The 17,523-nt window shown below is 40.4% G+C and overlaps 1 protein-coding gene across 3 annotated transcripts in view; it reads left to right on the forward strand.

Moving 5' to 3' along the window:
- The window catches only part of PLCB4 (phospholipase C beta 4), a 393,600-nt gene that overhangs the window by 271,120 nt on the left and 104,957 nt on the right, over positions 1-17,523 (forward strand). For all 3 annotated transcript variants that reach the window (XM_011370137.1, XM_011370146.1, XM_011370152.1), the window contains 2 exons: positions 13,663-13,742; positions 16,007-16,060. In XM_011370137.1, the coding sequence (XP_011368439.1) occupies positions 13,663-13,742; positions 16,007-16,060 (134 nt within the window). The remainder of the gene's footprint in view (positions 1-13,662; positions 13,743-16,006; positions 16,061-17,523) is intronic.

Raw genomic sequence — 17,523 nt, forward strand, 5'->3', positions numbered from 1 at the left:
ATGTTTCATACCCTTATCTTTGGGAGATGTAGTACTTTGGAAAGACAGCACTTCCCAAGTTGGTGGTTCACAGAATGGATTCCTCAAAAGTCCACATTTATAGGAGGTTCCCTGGTCAAGTAAGCATGAAAAAGCCTTGCTTAGATGGGTTTCTTTAAGGTAGCACTCTCAGAAATGTTACTGCTCTCATATCAATCTGAGGAAGAAGGAGGTTGGTTAGTCTACTATTTCTCAAACTTTTATTTATTTATTTATTTTGGCCTATTGAAAGGGTACAGATGAAAATCTTTCAGATTGACTATTTTACAGGAAAAAGTCAGCCAATAATGTATTTTTCCAGCAATATCAAAGCAGTGGAATCCAAATGTTCATTTATTCGTTTTTCTCATACATATTCTTATTATTGTCTCTGTTTTCCTGCTGCCACATTTCTTTCCTCCCTTCCCTCCCTCTTTTTGGCACAGGAAAGTGGGGGGACTTTTCCATAAAGGATAGAATGTTAGATAATGAAACAAATCCACTAATTTAGATTCTTTTTAGTACCTCTTATATTATGTTCTATTTAGTTTATAGGATTACATGCAGATTTAATGCGCCTGAGCTAATAAATAGGTCGATGCTGCCTGGGTAAGAGTTGGTTATATTTATCACAGAGCCGCAGCAGGTAGCATTTGTTTGCATGTTGAAATAGTGTTCCTTTTGGCATGATTTAATTTGTCAGTGTTGTCAGCTGGTACATGTCAGGAGGGCTGTGACCTCAGGGATTATAAGTACAAGCATCAGCCAAAGAAACAGCTTCATGACAGCCTTTTAACTCACCAGCTGTTCACTCATCCCTTACCCACAAAATACCTCATTTTCTTCTTGACTGATTTCTGGGGTTTGAAGGAGTAGAAGTGCCCTGTGAACTCCGAGGCACTAAAGAACATCTAATATTATTTCTCCAAAATCAGTAAGCACAAGTAAACGTAGGCTTGAATATGTTCTGAATGTACGTATGTATATATAATTTTTTTTTGGCTGGGTCTGCAAAGTAAACTGACAATGGACAAATTAACAGGAGAAAACTCATAGACGTTTATTAATATTGTATTTAATTTATTAATTTTTTTATATTGCATACATGGGGCTATCACAGAAAGAAGTGAATAATATCCAAAGGAATAGTGAGATTTGAGAGTTTACATAGCATCTTAACAGGGGAAAGGGAAGGGGATGAAAGATCACTTACAGGAGAGCAAATGATTTTAAGAAAGATTAATGGGCCCTGAGGGGAAGTGAGAGGAGATATGATAGTTTTGTGATAATTTCTGTTTGGATGTTATGCCAACTTTTCATCTTCCAGAAGAAAAGATTAGAATTGCTCCTGAGCTGGGGATTTATGACAATTGAGTTCTTTGGGGAAGTTCTGCTTTTAGGCAGATAAGGGATTTCAGGAATTCAGGTGGCTTTAGCTCAAAATAATTCCTATGCGAAAGTGGCATATTTCGGGCCACCACATCCTGATTCCCTTCAATAGTATGCTTATTGGAGTAGGTATGGTCATTTGGGACAAGTTTCTATAGGTCCAATAGGACGTCGTTACAGGATATGTATAGAATCAGGCTTAGGCATTGTGAAGATTTTCTCTTAAAAATTGTGATGAACAGAATCCCATCTAGTATGGGAATTTGACACTCCAGCTTCTGAGTGATGACCAAAACAGCACAGTGTCCTCTCTTTTCTTGTGACTATTTAGAGGTCCTTTTTGACCTAGCTACCCAGTGTTGTCAAGATAACCAGCCAAACTGACAGACTGTTTTGACTGTCTGTGAGTGACTAAACTAATTTGTACTGGGAAAGCATAAATATTATCCAGGCCCATCCACATCTACATTTGAAACACAGCTCCACATACTCATATACCATACAGCATACTCATATATTTCCTGCCCAAATATTCATTAGCTGTGCTCTGAAGGTGATTTAAGAATCAGATGATGTTTAATACATTCCTTCTTTAACCTTCTTCAACTTTACTCTGTGGATAGAGAACAGCAGATGAAAAATTTGTATTTTCTGGAACACACTCAGGCAATATCAAGAGAAAAAAAAAAGTCCCTAGTTGCTCTCTCTTTATTCTCCTCTCAGTCCTCCTTTGGATTTGAAAATTTTATGAGAATTATTGACTTTCCAAGGGCATTTGAAATTACCGTTGGGTTGTTTCTCTACAGATTTTCCTCCCCGCGCCCCCCACCGCCAAAACCCCCATTGCTGTTGGCTACCAGTTTCAGTAGTATTGGTCATTATCAAAGGCTCATTAATATAACCTTTCATCCTGGCTTTATCAACTGGATTTGTCTAGGATTGCAAGCTTAGATCCTTTATTAAATTCTTTACCATCTCATTATTTTGCACGCTTCTCTCTTGGAGGAGCAGTTATGGTGACTTTCAGGTTTCCTTGCCTGATTTGTTCTTACCATCAGCGCTGTCATTGCCTGCCTCTTTGCCTTCTGTCCTGGCCATGAGGGAGTTTCCAACACTGACATCGAGATCTTGTAAGACTGACACTCAGTATGTTCTATCTGCTCTTCTCTCTTTACTTTGTAAAGCCAGTGTCCTCTCCTTTGACAGACGGTAGTTGAAATGAAAGAGAAAAGTTATTTTATATTTTCTTCTTAACATGTTGTAGAAATTGGTCGGTGATATACAAAAATTGGTAGATCTGCTCCTATTTAATTTCAGAGTGGATTTAGCACTCTAGATAAGTACATTCGAGGGTGAAATATCACTGTTTCTTGGTCAAGTCCTGCCTAAATCACCGGTTTCTCCACTCTCCTGCTTCTACCCAGGGGTTTTATAATCTGTGGGCTCTGCCTCAGACCGAGGCCAAATGCCTTGGAGACCAAGACTTCAGGAATGCTGGCACTCAGCCTCCAGTTACTCCTGCTGCTTCATCGGCTCTAGTCTTGGTGCTCAGGCCTGATCACTGGACATTTGGTGGCCGAAGTGGTGTTCTGATTATGTGCCCTAGTTCTAGGAAACGGATCTCTGCCTCGTTACTATACCAGATTATCTAATAAGTGTTTTCCCAAGAAGTCCAAACCTCCCAGACCAGGACTGTCAGGATTTTGTGCTTACCTCTCTCGGGACCATGGGAAGCTGTTACTTCTAACAGGCTTCCACAGGGTCGTCTCCTGCTGCATCATGAGATCCTGCAACATCCCCAGCTCCTGCATGTCCTGTGGCTGTGAAACATCTTTTCAGTCGACTTTCCTATGGCTCCCTGCAATGCTTTTTACAATGCTTGCAATTTTCTTTAAAATACTTTAGCACATACAGTGAGTTGTGTGTGTATGAATTTTAATCTAAAACAGGGGAATGAGAATTTAAAAATCGAAGAGTGTCAGTTGGTAGGACTCATCCTAAGGGTGGTTAGTTATCATTTCAAAAGCTTGAATCAAAAGCCCATAGGCAATTTATTATATATAAATTATACCTCAATAATATTGATTAAAAACAAAACCAGACAAGTCTGCTCTCCAGTGGCCACTTTCATACCCTCTTCAACTATGCTAGTATCAGAGCACCAGCATAATACAGTGATTGTTGCATTAGAGTCACCTGGAGGGCCTGCTTAATTGCAGATTCCTGGGCCCCACTCCCAGAGTATCTAATGCTATAGGTTTTGGGTGGGGCCTGAGAATTGCCATTCCTAATAAACTCCTATGTGATGCTCATGCTGCTGATCTGGGGAACCACTTAGAGTAGCTGGCATAACGGAGAGTAGAACTGCTTTTTCATTGCTAGACTTCTTAGTGGTATTCAAGATATGCATTTTGTCTAGAAATAACCTATAAGCCCTGCTACCCTTGTGTGAACAGGACACAGGAAACAAACTCACATACCTACGTGAGATCTCTTGGAAGCTCGAAGAAATGCAGAATCTTCGGCCAACAGACATATGACAGCATGCTCAATATCACTAATCATCAGGGGAATGCAAAAGTTTGCATGGTGACAGATAATTACTAGAGTTAGTGGAGTGATCATATTGTGAGGTATGAATGTTGAATCACTATATCGTACACCTGAAATTAATATAACCAATATAAGATTATATAACAACTATACTTAAACCAATAAGATTATATAACAACTATACTTAAACCAATATAACCAATATGATTATATAACAACTATACTTATACTTTTTTAAAATAATTTTTTATTTTTCATTTACAATTGGCATACAACATATAGTAGTTTCAGATGTACAATATGATGATTAGACACTTCTACAACTTATAAAGTAATCACCCCAAGAAATCTAATACCCATCTGATGCCATGTATAGTTATTACAATAATATTGACTATATTCCTTATTCTATACCTTACATCCCCCTGCCTATTTTGTAGCCACCAATTTGTGCTTCTTAATCCCTTCCCTCTTCTCACCTCCCCACCACCCCCATCTGGCAACCATAAAAAGCTCTCTGCATCTGTGAGTCTGTTTCTGCCCTGCCTGTTCATTCACCTTGTTCTTCAGATTCCACATATAAGCGAAATCACATGGCACTTGTCCTTCTCTGTCTGACCTACTCCACCTAGCATAATGCCTTCTGGGTCCATCCATGGTGTTGCAGGTGTCAAGATTTCATTTTCTTTTTATGGCTGAGTAATATTCCATTGTATATATGTACCACTTCTTCTTTATTCATTCGTCCATTGATGGACACCCGGTGTGCCTCCATATCTTGGCTATTGTAAATAACGCCACAATGAACATATAGATGCACATGTCCCTTCAAAGTAGTATTTTGAGTTTCTTCAGATATATATCCAGAAGTGGTATTTTTGGGTCCTTCTTTGCCTCCTGTTACAGCCTTTATTTTAAGTCTATTGTGTCAGGTATAACTATTGCTACCCCAGCTTTTTCTTTGTTTCCCTTTTCATGAAATCTCTTTTTCTCTTTACTTTCAGTATGTATGTGTCTTTTGATCTGATGTGAGTCTCTTGTAGGCAGCATATGTAAGGGTCTTTTTTTCTTATCCATTCAGCTACCCTATCTTTTGATTGGAATATTTATTTACATCTAAGGACATTGTTGATAAATGTGTAGTTATTGCCATTTTATTATTCATTTTTTTTATCTATTTTCTTTCTTCTTCCTCCCCTTTCTCCTTCTTTGTCCCTCTAACATTTCTTGTGATACTGGTTTGGTAGTGATGAACTCCTTTAGCTTTTTATTGTCTGGGAAGCTTTTTATCTATCCTTCAGTTCTAAATGGTAGCTTTGCTGGGTAGAGCAGTATTGATTGTGGGTCATTGCTTTCCATCACTTTGAATATTTCCTACCAATCCCCTCTGGCCTGCAAAGTTTCTTTTGAGAAATCAGCTCACTGTCTTATGGGAGATGACGTGTAGGTAACTATCTGCCTTTCTCTTGCTGCTTTTAAGATTCTCTCTTTGTCTTTAACTTTTGGCATTTAATTATGATGTGTCTTGGTGTGGGCCTCTTTGGATTCATCTTGTTTAGGACTCTCTGCACCTTCTGGGCTTGTATGTCTATTTCCTTTGCCAGATTGGGGAAGGTTTCCATGAGTATTTCTTCAAATAGTTTTTCAATTCCTTGCTCTCTCTCTTCTCCTTCTGGTACCCCAACGATGCAAATGTTAGTATGCCAGAGGCCCCTTAAACTATTCTCGATTTTTTGGATGCTCTTCTCATTGGGCGCTTTCTGCTACCTTATCATTTAAATCACTGATTTGATCCTCCACTTCATCTAATCTACTGTTGATGTCTCCTGAAATATTCTTCATTTCAGTTATTGTGTTCTTTATTTCTGATTGGTTTTTTTTAATGTTTTTAATCTCCATGTTTATGTTTTCTATCTCTTTGTTAAAGTTCTTACTGAATTCATCTACTCTCTTCCTAAGTTCATTGAGCATCCTTATAACCAGTGTTTTGAACTCTGCATCTGGTAGATTGCTTGTCTCTATTTTGTTTAGTACTTTTTCTGGAGCTTTGTTCTGTTCTTTTATTTGGGACATGTTTCTTTGTTTCCCCATTTTGGCTGCCTCTCTGCGTTTGTTTCTTTTAGGTAGGACTGCTATGTCTCTCAGTCTTAGTGCAGTGGCCTTATGCAGTAAGTGTCCTATGGGACCCAGTAGTGCAGTCTCTCTGGTCATCCGAGCCAGTGCTCCAGGTATGTCCCTTGTATGTGTTGTGTGTGCCCTCCTGTCAAGATTTGGCCTTAATTGCTGTTTGCAGATCAATGGGAGAGGTTGGCCCTCCGTTGATTATTTATAAGGACTGGTCATGACTACAGCAGAGGAGCTGTTGTGCAGGGACTGACCCTACAGAGCAGGATTTGCTTTAGTGGGGCTCTTGTATCTTGTGATGTGGCCCTGGGTGGTACTCTAGTTCAGTCCAAAGCTGGCCACCTGGCATGCCAGCCCCAGGGCCTTCTGGGAGGAGCCCTGTCTCTGGCCAAGTTTAGCTGCAGCTTGTGCCCTGCCCGGGGCCACCTATCATGAGTTGCCAAGCAATCCACAGATGGCTGCCACACATGCTGGGCTTGGAGAGGCCAATCTATGAACCAAGACCAACTGCCGCTAGAGCCAGGCTTGGGGCTGCTCAGCAGGAGGTCTGGGGTGCACTGAGGCCAGGTGCTGCTTTGGGGTTTGCGAACCTTTGAGAGAATTTAGACAAGTCCGTAGCATGAGCCAAGACAGGCCATTTGTATGGAAAAAGCTTGTCCTGTGCGTGGGCCCACAAGTTGGGTGGGACAGGGTCTCAAGGAATCACCAGAGCAGGGCGAATGGTGTTAGCTAGGTTAATAAAGGCTGAGATATGGAGGCCGCCTATGTCTGCATGCTGGGAGTGTGGAGGCTCAACAAAGGAACAACGGCCCTCTGTCAGCACCTGTGTCTGGGAGAAAGCTGTCCCTCCAGGCCTATCCCTAAAGCCAGACAATTCAGTTCCTCCCTGTATATCCCTGGTGCCTTTGGAGCTGCTGCCCCAGCACTGAAGCTCAAAGTGAGTCCACAAGCAGGTACTTCCACTTAAGAGGAGCACCTGGGACTCCTATAGCCTTCCGTCTCACTCAGCCACAATCTCCACTGATTTTCACATCCACATTTTGTGGGTACTTTTTTGCTGGCACTGGAACCTTTGGCTGGAGACTGGGTCAGGCTGGGACGCCCCCTTCCCTGCTTCTCAGGGGAACCTCCACAGCCAAGATATCCCTCTTGATTTTCAACTGCCAGCTCGTGTATGAGACTAGCTTGTTCTCTGTCTCCACCCCTCCTGCCGGTCTCGAGGTCGCCCCCTCTACAAGTCCTCAGTTGCAGGACTTCTGTTCAGCTAGACTTCAGATGATTTTCAGTTATGGTTGTTTTGTAGTTTAGTTGTAATTTAGATGTGATCTCAAGAGAAGTCGTTTACCTATTCTGCCATCTTGACTGGAGATCCACTTAAAATTTTTAAGTCAGGAAAAAAATGCAGAATCTTCAATGCAGAAACTAGACCTACTACATCTGAATCTGTACTTTAACTAAATCCCCAAGTGCTCCAAATGCACAGTAAAGTTGAAGAATACTGGGATAAACCAAATTTAGTTTATGTGTTCTAGTTCAGTTGTAGATTCACATTAGAATTATCTGCAGTGTCTAAGAAGTAGATTGATGGCCCAACAAATTCAGATTGTTATAGGGAATCTCCAGGGGTGGTGTCCAGGCTTCTGAAATGTCACATAAACCCCGTAGGGGATTCTAATGTTCGGCAGGCTCTGGGAACTGCTAATCTAGTGTCTGAGTGCTATCCACATAGTTTTCTTCTAACAGTGTGCCAGCTGGAAATGTCTTCCCCTTGGCCTGCCATCAAATTTAAATATTGACAATTTAATGCCAACTAATATTTATCTTAACTGAACTGAAATGATTCCATTCACTTCGCTTATATAGACCCATAAGAGAAAACCTTTTGGGTTCTACTAATAGTGTCTTTAGAATCTAAGCCACTGCTGAATGTAGTGGCAATGCTCAAACTGTAGTGCAAAAGCTCAAATGTCTTCCTAAAACTTCCTAAAGTTTCTAGTTCACTATAAAGATGTTGTAACTCCACTATTACTCAAACGAAGATTTGTGAAATGTTGCAATTTTACATTCTAAGCACTTTATAAAGAATCTTGTCTTACTACAATATCAGACACTATAGAAATCTTACATGAAAAGTTTCATGGTTTGCCTCAAGTGCATGGAATTAAGTCTTATTTTTCTTCTTGAACGCCCTTCAGTGTTACCAGAACTCATAGTATAAAGAGATCAAAAGCTATACTTCAAATTATAGAAATTCCTGGCTTAAGTTTGAACAGATGAAAACGAATTAATTGTTAGAACAATTAAGCACTCTTCGAATAGCCAATTGAAATATGCCCTGACTTTTCCTAATCCCCACTTACTTAACCAAACAAACACAAAAAGATGTTGCATAGATCAAACTTTATGAATTATAGGTACACAAAAGTTCCCATGTTCTAAATATTTCCCCATCCATTGATAGTTTTCACAGCTCGGACATGGGGAAGGTGGAAGTCACTACTTGCAGTATCTTGCCTCCTCTCATTTCCACATAACAAGCAATTGAACTTCAGTCCCCTAAATATGCAAGTCAGAATTTCCATTTTAGTGAATGCAGATTAGTTCAGCCCAGGTAGGGAGGGATATGACAAAAACAAAACAACATATCAAGAGCTGTGCTCTTTCCATGGGCCTTAGTAGAAGATCTCCTATTCCAGCTGAAGGTGCTGGAGGAAACCTTCGCCTCCCTTAGGAAGCCAAACCTAAACCTTCCGAGGTGGAAAATGGAAGGAGATGCTCCAAGTTGGGAGAGACCCCGCTCCTAGACCATGCTTCTCAAACGGAATGTGCACAGGAGTCATCTGGAGATGTTATTAAATGCGCATTTTGATCCAGTGGGTCTGAGATGAGACCTGAGATTCTGTATTTCTAACCAGCTCCCAGGTCATGTTGATACTGTTGGTCCAGGAATACCTCTCACCCCCTCGAGTAGCATGGATTTAGAACAGAGCTTCTTAAAAGCAAGTTTGCTGAAGAATAACTTGGAACGGTCATTTAAACACAGATTTCTGTTTCCCAGCCCAAGAGACAGATTTAATAGGTGGAGCCTGATAATTTGAATTTTAATAATTCCCAGATGATTCTGATACTACTGGTCCCTTAAGCAGCAAGTCTCTAGTTAACTTTGAGCAGACTTAGTTAAGATGCCTCCACCACCTCCACCAGTAGCCGCCTCTTAGAAAACAGAAAGCCAGACACAAAAAGATTAGGGAGGATACTACTGAGTCTTTTCTTTCGAGAAAATTACATAGAAAACTTGGAAAGTGTCACAAGGTCTCTGTTACTGTTTGCTTTGACAAAATGTCTTTAAAGACTAAAATGAATACTTTGGAAACAAAATCTAGAGATAAGACTGAGTTGAAGGAACAACAACTCTGTCTGAAGTGCTGACAGTATAACAATGATAATGATAGTTATTCAAAATGACAAATCTATATGCATAGGAAAGGGCTAGAAGGACAAATTGCAAAATGTTGTCAGTGGTTATTTCTTAATATCAGTACAGCAAGACCTTGAATAACAGGACATTTTGTTCACTGTGTTTCGTTATAAAGTTGATGAGATGCCAAAGGAACTTAACTCTTGTTTATATCAATTAGCCTATGGTAAAAGTTTTGTTATGCATCATTTCACTTAAAGTCACAGAAACTATCCATGACGTTAAGTGAGAACTTGTTGTAATGGTATTTGGGGTGATGTTTACATTTTGCTTTATGCTTTTTTGCTTTACATTTTTCTACAAAGGGATCTAAATATTACTTTCATAACCTTAAAAAAAGCTAACAAATGATTTTTAAGTAAGATATCTGCTCCATGTAAATTCGTATTCTTTTTTTTTTTTTTTTTTGGTTTAGTTTTGTTATACCTGTGTCTCTATACATTTTTTTTTTTAATTGGGAAAGAGATTAATTTTGTCTATGACAGTCTTAGTTTTCTGAGGGCAAAGGAGACAGCCACATCTCCTGTTCCTCCCTCCTTTACCCCCACAGGTCCCAGCACAAGCTCTCAAGAGTTCCTTGAAGCACCTTGCTTCCCTCTCCTAGCAAGGGCCGAAATAAGCTTTAAGTTAATTTAGACGAGATAGGAAAGGATTAAAAAACTAGAGAACAGTAATAATTACGACCTACTGGGGAAGTGCAGAAGCTGCTAATTTGGACATCTGACCCGAATCGCTCCTGTGGGCTGGCTCCTCTGCATCCAGGTTACATGTACCCACTCAGGATGAGCAGGACCAGAGGGAAGACGCCCAGTTAGTAGGAATACTATTGTGAATGTGTCATCATTGGGCCAATGTATGTGCTCAACGTGTCAGGGAATAATCCTAGGAACAAGCAGCCCAAGGCTTGAAGACATACCTTTTGGGGCCTTATGTAGACAATTCACATATATACTTATTTTCAGCCATCCAGGAAAACATATCTAAGTCAATTTTTTTTTCTTCTATTAATCTTGAAACATTCAAAGTTGATATGCATCTAGTTCACTCCTGGCACAACTTTCCAACTAAACTTTCAGGCTCTGCTGACACCTGCTGGTATTTCATTTATTTTGTGTTAAAAACAAAACAAAGCAAAAATGCAAAATGCTTAACATATTTCCTGTAGTCTTTTGGATTTATTATGCTAGGTGTACATTACCTGAAAAAATCATAGAGAGAAAGAAATGTCTAGGACTTGTCCATGTCATGGAGGGAGACACGTGAACTGCTATTGAGTGAAAATATCCCAAATGTGAAGGGCAGACTGCAGCGTTCTTACCACCTTTCGGCCCTGAACCCACAGCTCTGTGACCTTGGGCAAGACCCTTAACCTCATTTTCAACATCACAAAGAGAATGAAGCAGCAACCTCCCTCCCAGGGGACATTAAGACTTGTGAGGGTCCTGGTGGCATTTCCTACTATATAAAGCATGTTCTCTCACTGGAGTGATGACCTCAAAGGTCATTCTCAGGGACCCTTCCATCACAATAAACAAGATTCTTAACCAGCACCGTATTTTCAAAAGTGGATAGAAGTTGTTGAAGCCTCTTCAAAGCCAGCATCTCTATAATCTGTTTTTAGAAACAACTAAATTAGAACAATCAGAAAAAGCCAGTGAACAGTCTCAAAAATTGTCCACTTTTCTGTCCTAGAAAACCACAGACTTTGTTTTGTGTTTTGGAACAAGTACCAAGACTTCAGGTTGAGAAAATGCTTCCCAGTTAATGCCAAACCAATTTTTTGTGCTTTTTCTGTCTCCTCTTGGGAAACTGTGTGGGCTTATGGTTTGTTAGACCAGTAACAGGATATTTGATAGTCCCCAGGGAGTTAGAGTCCTGTATTTAGCCTTACAGAGGAAGTAAAGTCTGAGGATGAAAATAATTGAGGCATTTCTTTAATGCTACTATTTCATTTCTTCCTCCTCCCTCAGAATCCTGACCTCACTGTTATGCTTGCTGAGGCTTTCAGTACTAGTCTTCAGAAAATGACCTTTTCTAGTTGTAAAAGGAAATTTACCTCTTTTAGCTCCCAAGTCCTTCCTCGGAAAGCTTATAGGTATGATTGGAGTGTAAAGAAGAAAGTGAAAACTCTGATAGGTTTACTTCATTAGGATAACTACTATCAAAAAATAAAAATAAAATAAAATAAGTGTTGGCAGGGATGTGGAGAAATTGGAACCCTTGTGCACTGTTGGTGAGATTGTAAAAACGCTATGGCCGCCATGGAAAACAGTATGGTGATTCCTCAAAAAATTAAAAACAGAATTGCCTTGTGATCCAGCAAGTCCACTTCTGGGTATATGCCCAAAAGAATTGAAAGCAGGAACTTATTTGTATACCCATGTTCACAGCAGCATTATTTGCAATGGCCAACAGGTGGAAGGAACCCAAGTGCCTATCAACAGATGAGTGGATAAACCAAATGTGGTATTTATGGACAATGGAATGTTATTCAGCCTTTAAAAGAAGGAAATTCTGACACATGCTACATGGATGAACCTCAGAGACTTTATACTAAGTGAAATAAGCCAATCACAAAAAGACAGACACTATATGGTTTTACTTATATGAGGTACCTAGAATAGTCAAATTCATAAAGATGGAAATAGAACAGTTGCCAGGGTCTTAGGGGGAGAAGAAAACAGAGAGTTGTTGTTTAATAGCTATAGTGGGACAGAGTTTCAGTTTTGCAAGATGAAAAGAGTCCTGGAGATGGATGATGCTGATGGTTGCACAACAATGTGTATATCATGTATGCCACTGAATTGTTCACTTAAAAATGGTTGAATTGATAAGCTTTATGTTATATATATTTTACCACAATTAAAATTAAAACTATACACACTCTTCTAGAACTCCATCCTCACCTTTAGTCCTTGTAGGGCCCAAATCATTTGACTACGTTAAACCCAGTAGTACTTTGCAGTGCTGTCCAACGGAATCTTCTGTGATGATGAAATGTTCTTTTTTTACATAGTCCAATATGATGGGCACTAGCTTTGTGTTGGTCTTTGAACACTTGAAATGGGACTAGTGTAATGGAGGCACTGGGTTTTGTTTTTATTTGGTTCACATTTAAATAACCACATGTGGCTAGTGGCTACCATACTGGAGAGTGCGGGTAGAATGTACATCTACGTGACTATCTATTCCAAAATATTTTCCTTTCTCAGCACAGAGCTTCAGCAGTCGGACTATAAATCTAAGAAAGTAAGGTACTGGCTTGTGTGGCAGCTCCAGTTCTGTTTCAATCTTCAATATTAATTTGGTACAAAATATTTTGCCAAGAATGGGATTCTTTATTTTACCAGCCTGTTTTGGCATTCATTGGCACAGTTATTGGACCCAAGGACAAAGTGGGCCTTAACTCACAGGGCAGCCTTTTCTAGTAAAATGCCATTTAGAGATCCAGATTCCTTTACTGCCATGTACAATCTTCCTTCATTTTTCCTTGCAAATTCATGTGTTGATGTTATGAACTAAAACTGAGGTCCAAGTCCTTAGATGGAAATTATGTAAGCACATCACTGTTTTCTTTGGGGCACCTTGGCAATCAGTGCGTGTTTTACTTTGTAAGGCTTTTTAAGGCTATAAAACACAGACAGGTAAGATATGTAACAAACTCTGAGACTGAAATAGAATCACACAATAATATTGTTGAAACCCGAAGGCATTCATTGTCTAAAGTCGGAATAGCTAAATATGTTATCTTGTATAATGTTACTTAGAAATTATTAAGATTGCCAGTGACTGAAAAGGGGCCTATATTTAAATAAGCTGCAAATAGAAGGCTTAACAAGTCAATCAGTGGCAGCATTCCTTTGTGACAGCCCAAAGTTTACTGACATTATGGATGCCACATTTATCTTCATGGAAAGAATGAAAGCTGTTTATTAAAGAATAAAATATGAGCATGCAAAATGAAGATGGCTGTGTGGCGGGAAGAGGATAAAAGAAGAGTTTATGATATTATTACAAAAATGGGCACGAGCTATCTAATAAAAACTGTGTTTAGCTCCAGCAGGTTTACTCACCAAGAACACTTTTTCTTTCTCTTTCAGCAATGGGTAGACGGCCTGAGATCAATCATACACAACTTCAGGGCCAACAACGTCAGTCCAATGACATGCCTCAAGAAACAGTGAGTTTTGTTTACATCACCCATTGTACTTGGCTGTTAGCAAGCAAATGGTCAGATTGTTAGATGAAGTTTAGTATATGGCCAGACAACATCTTGCTTACCTTCCCCTCCATGTTCCTGACCTGGAAGAAGCCATCGACTGATACATACCTATACTCTTATGTCACCTGGCAGGGCAAGTGTGATAAACTCACAAGCCAAAAACTATATGAAAGGAAAGGTTGATGGCAGGAAGATGCCGGAATGATGCTGGAACCTCAGGCTCTGCCCCTAGTGTCCCCTGGTTGTGGGCACTGATTTCTATGTCCCCAGACCGAGTCTGCTGATTCTGCTCTGTGCGCCTGGGGCCATAGTTGAGTACTGTTGTAGCTGGAGCCTCTGTTGTGTGAGACTGAGAAATGGGGAATGTGAACAAAAGACACACTTGCAACAGCACCCACTGTTAGGGTTTATAAGGGAAAACTGACCCCAAGGAGCGCTTAGCACACAATCAGGGGGACCCGAAGGTACTTTGGAAATTCAGAAAGCCTTACCGTGGCTCACTGTATCCTAAATCCAGTGGGGTATTATGTGGTAGAATTTTAACCCTGCCCAAGTTATTCTTTCAAGGTGACATGAAAGCCACTCAAGTAGAAATCATAGCCAAACCCAAAGTTAGCCTGTTCGAAAAGCAGTGGTCCATGGAAAAGTAGGGCTGCCTGCCATCGCGGGGCCACTGGCAGGCAGTGGTGAGGTGCAGGAGTGAACCACACTGAGAAATTGCAGTCATGACCTCACATCTCTCAACCAGGCCCAGCACCATGGGTGTGATTCCTTGGACTGCCGGGCAATGGGAAGGGAGGTCAGTCCTTTGGGCACTTCCACTCCATACTTTCTCTTCCTTTAGCAGGTCCTTTTAGAGTAATAGCTCTGGGCTATGACTCCCATCTGGGCCACTCTGCTTCTCCTTTCCCTCTACAGTTGCTGTAGAGAGAAAAAATCTAAAGAGCAACCCAGCAGGTATTTTGATGTTAGGACTTTGGGCACTGATAAGAGTCCCCAGAGTTCAAAGATGTTTGGAATGCCCGCTGACAGCTAAGTAACCCTCATGTCCATATCTGGATAACAGATCTGATCTGTTCCCATTCCTATCCTTCTTAGACTCCTGTGTGGAGCTAGTGTTCACTCATCCACCAGATGCTGTAAGGGTTAGCTGACCAGGGCTCATACCTGCCCGCTTCTCCAGAGAATTGCTTTCTACTGAAGGGGAGTCACTGTTCCTGCGAGATCACACTCCTCCCACCTTCTAGGGGAAGCCTATGGCCAATTTAGGCTGAAACGGAATAAAAAGGCCTGCCTTCTTGCCACCAAGTCTGATGTAGATCATGCTCCAGAGCTCCCTGTGGCATCAGTCTGAAGCTCTAGCTGAGCCCACGACTTTGCTTAACTGTTTTTGCTGTCCTATATGCTGCCCTCACTCCTGTGGTTCTGAAAACATCCCCTTGATAGTCGGTTACTTGTGCTCCTAGGAAACTTGACCTAAGATAGAAACTTTACCCAGTCTTCATGTTATTATTAGATTATTAGAATATTTGTGTTAGAGACAGTGAGAATGGGAGTCATTAGCTAAGAACAGTCCTAGCACCAGTGTCCTGGGTCTCCGTGTGTTCTGGAAAGCCTGGATAAAACAAGGAGTTGCTGACCATTGGTTTGAGTTGATGAATATCCCTTAGCATTGGAAATTAAAGAAGGTGCCCATTTGATCTATGGGTCACTGCACTGGGAGCTGAGAGTTGGGGGGTCCCTATGGGTCCTCAAGAAAGGGTTGGCTAGCATCACTGCCATTTGCAATTTTTACCACCTTAGTAGATTATTAAAGAGCAGTAATCACCAAGTAAGTACTGACGATTTGTTTTGCTCCGTGTTAGCGCGCAATTTTCTCATCACCCGGGATTGCCAGAAAAAATATGGAACTCTCAGTTAAATTTGAATTTCAGATAAGTAACAAATAATTTTTTTGTATAAGTATGCCCTGTGCATATTTGGAAATACTTATAGTAAAAAAATCTGTTTATTCTTTACTTGAAATTCAATTTTAACTGAAAGTCCTATATTTTTATTTGCTAAATCTGGCAACTGTAAATTCATCTCACAGTATATAATTGTCTCTGGTTTTCAAAATAAATATTCTTTGTTCGAATAAAAGATTTTATAAAGTTCTTATCTGGATTCAAGCTGTTTATCCTAAGAAACATTAAAATAATGTTGTTACTATTGTTTTCTAGCTGGATGAAATTGGCATTTATGACCAACACAAATGGTAAAATTCCAGTTAGGAGGTAAGTCCACACCCTGTGTCAACCCTCATGATACCAGAGCAAAGAGAGAGCCCTCTGCAAGTACTCATTAACTGCTTTAACTAAAAAATTTCTGGAAGCTTAGCTTGAATCACTTCGTCAAATGCCATATTTAGTTTGTAAAAATCATTTACAGACGTGAAGTTACATTTTTCCTCAGAATCGGTGGCAGCATCAACTCTACTTTGATAATTTAAAGAGCACCTGAAAATGTAGCATTATTTTTTTTAAATCTTCAAATAAATGGGTTTTTAAGGTTTAAATGTCATTTACCTACTTGCCCTGAGCAACCATTGGCTAAAATTAAAGTTTATATTGTGCTCCTACAGTAGAATTGTGTGGACTGTGTCCTAGGAAGTGTGGTGCCCCTGGACAGTGCATCTCATTCTAGGCTTTGCCGCTCTTTGGTGCCCAGGGTGCTGGGCTCCTTCTTTGACTTCTGGCCACTTGCTCTTTAGGTGTACTCTCAATAACAGTACGCACTCTTCCTGGCTGTCAGTTCCTCACCCTGCCAAAGGTAACAATGACAAAGAAAAACATGGCAGAAAGACTTTGGTGGAATCAAGAGGGAAGGAACATGAGCCAGATGCATCCTCCACGTGTGTCCTTTAATACTTAGCTGATCTATTTACCCTCTGAGGGGTCCGCAAGCTTCCCTCCTTTTTGCCTCTTCATTCTTTCTTAGGTGTTAGCGTTTGCTAATAGTTTGTGGATACAGTTGGAAGTTCTTACGATGGTAGTGATGGGTATTCTTTACCAGAAACTCTCTGGTATCGTTTTGGTTGGTGTTTGTATAAGCACTTGATGGAAATGGCAGAAGCTGGACTGCCCCCAGAGCTTCTGCTATCCACATAAGGCCAGGAGTACATTTGGATTCATGAACCTACGCCCACAACCGTAATCAAACACAGGTTCCTCCAGAGCCAACTTACTCTTCTAAGAATCTCCAGACTTAGGTTCATGTTGACTTCTTCTCTGGATACCACTTCAGCAGAGAAGCCAACCAACAAACAATAACAAAATCACGAAGTACAGTGTAGTCACCTGTATAGCTTTTGAGTAGACATACTAGAGCAGCTGCTTGCTGATCATGCTCGCCGGCTCGGACTCTTCCAGGCCTCCCTTTCTGCCCAGCTACTTCGTTCTGTTCTGAAGCTTCCGTTCTGCATGCCTATGAGAGCATCTCAGTATTCCCTCGACACTATTCTTTCCACATTTAACAGAATTGCCCTAGAAATCATCATTTATTAAGATTTCATGTATTATAACAATCATGAACTAAAGGATTCATGTGACACAAGTGAAATATCAATGAGAAAAAGCATACAAATCATAAAAAAAAGACTTTATGCAGTGTTCCTTTTATTTAACCTTTTATTGAGGGCTTACAGGATTATAGACTTCATGTGTTTTCTGTGGTCTTTACAAATCTATATGTAGGATTC

This window comes from Pteropus vampyrus, unplaced genomic scaffold (genome assembly GCF_000151845.1).
Source record: "Pteropus vampyrus isolate Shadow unplaced genomic scaffold, Pvam_2.0 Scaffold7, whole genome shotgun sequence".
NCBI lineage: Eukaryota > Metazoa > Chordata > Mammalia > Chiroptera > Pteropodidae > Pteropus > Pteropus vampyrus.